The sequence below is a fragment of the Gorilla gorilla genome, chromosome 1 (assembly GCF_029281585.2).
Source record: "Gorilla gorilla gorilla isolate KB3781 chromosome 1, NHGRI_mGorGor1-v2.1_pri, whole genome shotgun sequence".
Classification (NCBI taxonomy): Eukaryota; Metazoa; Chordata; class Mammalia; order Primates; family Hominidae; genus Gorilla; species Gorilla gorilla.
Genome location: NC_073224.2, coordinates 226,805,251 through 226,811,508, shown reverse-complemented (window position 1 = coordinate 226,811,508; position 6,258 = coordinate 226,805,251). Strand labels below are relative to the sequence as shown.

At 48.9% G+C, this 6,258-nt stretch overlaps 1 protein-coding gene across 1 annotated transcript; it reads left to right on the top strand.

Annotated features, from left to right (window-relative positions):
• The first annotated feature begins 2,764 nt into the window (after nucleotides 1-2,764).
• LOC115931037 (PRAME family member 17) lies at nucleotides 2,765-5,745 on the top strand. Its single transcript, XM_031002645.3, has 3 exons — nucleotides 2,765-3,077; nucleotides 3,474-4,052; nucleotides 5,055-5,745. The coding sequence occupies exons 1-3, from the start codon at nucleotides 2,791-2,793 to the stop codon at nucleotides 5,611-5,613; spliced, it is 1,425 nt and encodes a 474-aa protein (XP_030858505.2). The 5' UTR covers nucleotides 2,765-2,790; the 3' UTR covers nucleotides 5,614-5,745.
• The last annotated feature ends 513 nt before the right edge of the window (nucleotides 5,746-6,258 follow it).

The window sequence follows — 6,258 nt, the reverse complement described above, 5'->3', positions numbered from 1 at the left end:
TATATTTTTGTTTGTTTGTTTTTGTTTTGAGACAGAGTCTCACTCTGTTGCCTGGGCTGGAATGCAGTGGCACGATCTCGGCTCATTGCAACTTCCAGCTCCTGAGTTCAAGCAATTCTCCTGCCTCAGCCTCCTGAGTAGCTGGCACTACAGGGGCCCACCACCACGCCTGGCTAATTTTTTTTGTATTTTTAGAGAGACAGAGTTTCACCATGTTGGCCAGGCTGGTCTTGAACTCCTGACCTCTCGAGTGATCAACCTGCCTTGGCCTCCCAAAGTGCTGGGATAATAGGCATGAGCTACTGGGCCCTGCCACATTTCAAAGTTCTTTTTTTTTTCTTTTTTCTCCAAGAAGGAGTCTCACTCTGTTGCCCACGTTGGAGTGCAGTGTCGCGATCTCAGCTCACTGCAACCTCCGCCTCCCGGCTTCAAGCAATTCTCCCGCCTCAGCCTCCCAAGTAGCTGGGATTACAAGGCACCTGCCACCATGCGCAGCTAATTTTTGTATTTTTAGTAGAGATGAGATTTTGCCATGTTGGCCACACTGCTCTCAAACTCCTCACCTCACTGCAACCTCTGCCCCCCATGCTCAACGGAGCCTCCCTCCTCAGCCTTCCAAGTAGCTGAGACTCCCATGATGGCTCACACCTGTAATTCCAGCAACCTTGAAAGGCCAAGGCAGCCAGATCACATGAGGCCAACTCCATCTCTACTTAAAATGCAAACATTAGCCGGGCATGGTGGTGCACACCTGGGTGACCCAGCAAGACTTTGCCTTAAAAAGGAAAAAAAATGTTATTTGTGCTTGTTTCATGTCATTCCAAAATTCTTAACCAAAGAATTAAAAAAGAATCCAACTGGGCCAGGGACAGTGGCTCATGCCTGTAATCCCAGCACTTTGGGAGACCAAGGTGGGTGCATCACCTGAGGTCAGGAATTTGAGACCAGGCTGACCAACACAGTGAAACGCCTTCTCTACTAAAAATACAAAAATTAACTGGGCATGGTGGCACATGCCTGTAATCCAAGCTACTCAGAAGGCTGAGGCAGGTGAATTGCTTCAGCCCGGGAGGTGGAGGTTGCAGTGAGCCGAGATCACGCCATTGCACTCCAGCCTGGGCAATAGACTCCGTCTCAATTAAAAAAAAAAAAAAAATTCCAATTAATTAATGTCTCATTCCTTGACATTTAAAGTTTGTAGATTGTGTGCCCTTAATTTACAGTTTATAGACTATGTTATTGTGATTTTAATTTCTTGAGACAAAGTCTCGCTCTGTCACCCAGCTGTACTGCAGTGGTGTGATAATTGCCTCAGTGCAACCTCTGTCTCCTGTATTCAAGGGATCATCTCACCTCAGCCTTCCCAGTAGCTGGGATTACAGACCCACACCATGAGGCCTGGCTAATTGTATTTTTAGTAGAGATGGGGTTGTACCATATTGCCCAGGCTGGTCTGGAACCCCTGGACTCCATGTGATCTTCCAGCCCTTACCCTCCCAAAGTGCTGGGATTACAGGCAAGAGTCACCCCACCCAAGAATGCTATTGTGATTTTGAAAGATAGGCTTTGTTTTTTACTAAAATTATAAAGATATTCCTTCCACCATGTTCTATTAAATTTTTTATAATGATGGGGTCTCACTTTGTTAGCCAGGCTGGTCTGGAACACCTGGACTCAAGCAAACCCCCCACCTTGTCTCCTAAAGTCTTGGGATTACAGGCATGAGCCACCATGTCTGGCCCCATAAACTATTTTCAAGAGTAGAGTCTTTGTTTTGAATGTAGGATCCATTTCTTCCCCTAGACTCAATCCCAAAGTGTGTTATTATTATTATTATTTGAGACAGGGTCTTTCTCTGTTGCCCAGGCTGGAGTGTGGTGGCACAATCTCAGATAACTGAAACCTCTGCTTCCCAGGCTCAAGCCATCCTCCCACCTCCGTCTGCAGAGTAGCTGAGACTATAGGCATGTGCCACAATGCTCAGATAATTACTTAATATTCTAGTAGAGTCTAGTAGACATGGGCTATCACTATGTTGCCCTGGCTGGTCTGGAACTCCTGGGTTCAAGTGATTGTTCTGCCTTGGCTTCCCAAAGTGTTGGGATTACAGCTGTAAGTCGCCATGCTTGGCTTCTCTTTACAATTTTTTTTTTTTTTGAGACAGAGTCTCACTCTGCCACCCAGGCTGGAGTGCAGTGGCTAGATTTTGGCTCACTGCAAACTCTGGCCCTTGGGTTAAGAGATTCTCCTGCCTCAGCTTCCCAAGTAGCTGGGATAACAGGCAGGGACCACCACACCCGGCTAATATTTTGTATTAGTAGAGATGGTATTTCATCATGTTGGCCGGGCTGGTCTCGAACTCCCGACCTCATGATCCGCCCACCTCGGGCTCCCAAAGTGCTGGGATTACAGGCATGAGCCACCGTGCCTGGCCAAGAAGACATTTTGTTTTCTCAAAAAAGTGGAGATCTGAGCTTCAAAGATCCTTGCTAACACTTCCCAGTGCTATCAGTGTAGTAGTGCAGTGGCTAATAATTCATGGACCCTATAGGAGGGATCTTGCCTGCTCTTTAGAGGTTGGGACACACTCTTCTTGGTACCAGAAGGGCAGAACTATGCCTCTGTGGCCACTTATTGCAGAATGGAATTGGAGTAAACTGAGGGCTCTTTCATACATGCTAAAGAAATGACTTTGGCCCTAGGAGAAGCGGGGCTTGCAGGGGATCGGCCTGAGAAACTTGCCTTTTCACTGGATTGTCCTCTAGAGTTTTTCCTTGGAGATTTGTCAGAATGAGCCTCCAGTCCCCATCCAGACTCCTGGAGCTGGCAGGCCAGAGCCTGCTGAGGAACCAGTTCTTGACCATCTTCAACCTGGACGAGCTGCCCAGGGAGGTCTTCCCTCTGATGTTCATGGAGGCCTTCAGCATGAGACATTTTGAGGCCCTGAAGCTGATGGTGCAGGCCTGGCCCTTCCTCCGCCTCCCTCTGGGATCCCTGATGAAGACACCTCATCTGGAGACCTTGCAAGCTGTGCTGAAGGGACTTGATACACTGCTGGCCCAGAAGCTTCGCCCCAGGTGAGGTGACTCAGGTGGTCTGGTGGGAAGGGTCCAGGCATCCAGGGAAGGGACAGCTGGCTCAGGAGGAGTGGTGGGGTTGGGGAGCTAGGGTGGCTCAGAGGCTTCTGATGGTGCCCATGAGAGGCCTTGACCATTGCCCAGATCCTCTGGGAAAGGACTGCTCACCATACAGGGTCCACTGAGGAAACAGGAACCTGCTTCCTCCCAGTGGAAGGTAAAGTTTCTAGAAGTGAGAACCAGGCAGAATCCAAGGGGGAGTGGGATGGAGGAAAGACAGAAAGAGGAGCACTGAGGACAGGAGCAACTGACTGATGTCCTGGATGTGGAGTGAAAGTTCAGGTCAGGGGTGGGTCCTTGCCTACATTCTGAGCTTTTCCCCTGTGTTACTCACAGGAGGTGGAAACTTCAAGTGCTGGATTTGCGAGATGTTGATGAGAATTTCTGGACCATATGGTCTGGAGCCAGGGCCCTGTCCTGCTCCCCAGAGGCCATGAGTAAGAGGCAGACAGTGGAGGACTATCCAAGGACGGGACAGCACCAGCCCTTGAAGGTGTTCATAGACCTCTGCCTAAAGGAAAGTATGCTGGATGAATGCCTGAGCTACCTCTGCAGGTGGATCCACTACAGAAGAGGTCTAGTGCACCTGTGTTGTAATAAGGTGCAGAATTACTCAATGCCAACTTCAAGTTTCAGAAATTTATTGAAAAGGGTATACCCAGACAGTATCCAGGAGTTGGAAATTAAGAGAAAGTGCTCTCTGAATAAAACAGGAAAGTTTGCCCCTTACTTGAGCCAGATGAGCAATCTTCGCAAACTCTTTTTAGCCTTCGGTTATGACGGTGAGTTATATGTAAGCAGCCAAGAGCAGTTCGTTCCTGACTTGGACTGTCCATTCCTCTGCCTGTACTACCCTCAGATGCTTTATATAAGAAAGATCAGTAATATCAAAGAGCACCTGGAGCACCTGCTCAGGTAAGAAAGGATGGTGAGTTTTCTCTGCAGACCACACCACAGACTTTTGTTCTTTTTCACAGTAAATGCTAGTGGGCATCTACTGTGTGCCAGCCACTGGTGATGTCACAGGGAATGGGACGCTAGAATGTCAACGCCTTATGCTGTTCAGTGCTCTATATCCTGAAGTTGGTATCACAAGCCCGCTCAAATAAGGGCAGAGGGACGGCCTGGGGTAGATGCTACAGAGAGAGATGTAGGGAGCTAGTTAGTCAGGGGTTCAGATCTAGGGAGGGTGCATTTGTGAATTCCTTTTTAGGAAGTGTGTTTGAAGTTAATATGATGAAACTTATTCTTCATATAGAGGAAGTGCATGAAACCTGCGTGTTTAACAGTAGAAGCTCTGTCCTCACAGCTTAGTAAACACCAATGAACCTGTCTCTAATTCCCTGTCTGTAAAAGGTTCTTTTGAACCCCAGGAAAAGTAGTTGACATGAGAAAAGCGTGCTTCTTGGACAGAGGTGAGGGAGTAGGCAGGAGAGTGGTATAAAGTGATAGGTGGTTTGCAGACACGGGCATGTCAGGGAACCTTTGCAGGCAGGTGGCCCTAGCAGATGTCCCTAGACCTTGCTCAGTTGAGTTCTTTGTGCACATCTCCCACTGGGCTTCTCTGGCCCAGAGATGAGGTTGTCTGCTGAAAGATGAAGTAAAGAGGCTTTAAAGATTTTGTGGCCTTGAACTAATCACACAAGCAAGGCTGAAAGGACTGAGCCTAAAATAGAGCTGCCCCTGAATGATCTGAGTCTTCATCAGGCAGCACCTTGCACACAGACCATCATCTGATGATGGGAACAACTTGTGTTTGGGTGAAACCGGCTTCCCCATTGCAGTTACTATAACACCTGTGTGGTAGTAAGGTGCAGAATTACTCAATGCCCACTTCAAGTTTACCATTGAGATTATTTCCCACCCCCCTCCTCTAACTGGCACCATTGCCCATAACTAACTTCTTGCTCTCCCCAGGTACCTCAAGAACCCCTTGGGAACCTTTATATTCTGTCATGCTTACCTAACTGATCAGGACATGGCGTGTCTGTCTCAGTACCCAAGCCTCAGTCAGCTAAAGGAGCTGCATCTGATTCATATCCTAATGTGGACCACCAATCTTGAGCCCCTTGGAGCTCTGCTGGAGAAAGTTGCTGCTACTCTCGAGATCCTCACGTTAAAGGACTGTCAGATCCAGGACTCCCAGCTCAGGGTCCTCCTGCCTGCCCTGAGCCGCTGCTCCCAGCTCACCACCTTCTACTTTCGTGGAAATGAGACCTCCATGAATGCTCTGAAAGACCTGCTGTGTCACACAGGCGGGCTGAGCAAGTTAGGCCTGGAGTTGTATCCTGCCCCTCTGGAGTGTCTTGACAACAGGGGTCATGTCAATTGGGAGATCCTCGCCCCAATTCGGGCTGAGCTGATGCGTACACTCAGGGAAGTCAGGCAGCCCAAGAGGATCTTTTTTGGTCCCATCCCCTGCCCTTCCTGTGGCTCATGGCCATCTGAGAAAGTGGACTTCCATCTTTGCTCTTAGGGAAGGCCTGGTTGGTGGGATGGATACGCTTTGTTCTGGACCCTTGGGCACTAAAATCTAGGACACAGGTGCTTTTTTTTTTTTTTTTTTTTTTTTTTTTTTTTGATGGAGTCTCGCTCTGTCCCTCAGGCTAAAGTGCAGTGGAAAAATAGCTCACTGCAACCTCCACCTCCCAGGTTCAAGTGATTCTCCTGCCTCAGCCTCCCTAGTAGCTGGTGTTACTGGCATGTGCCGCCACACCCAGCTAATTTTTGGGGTTTTTTTTGGTTTTTTTTTTTTTTTTTTTTTTGAGACAGAGTCTTGCTCTGTCGCCCAGGCTGGAGTGCAGTGGCATGATTTCGGCTCACTGCAACCTCCGCTTCCTGGGTTCACGCCATTCTCCTGCCTCAGCCTCCAGGGTAGCTGGCACTACAGGTGCCACCGTGTTAGCCAGGATGGTCTTGATCTCCTGACCTCGTGATCCGCCCGCCTCAGCCTCCCAAAGTGTAATTTTTGTATTTTTAGTAGAGACAGGGTTTCACGATGTTGGAGGAGGCTGGCCTCGAACTCCTGACCTCAAGTGATCTGACCGCCTTAGCCTTCCACAGTGCTGGGTTTACAGGCATGAGCAGCCGGGCCCGGTCAGGTGCATCTTAAAGGAAGCAC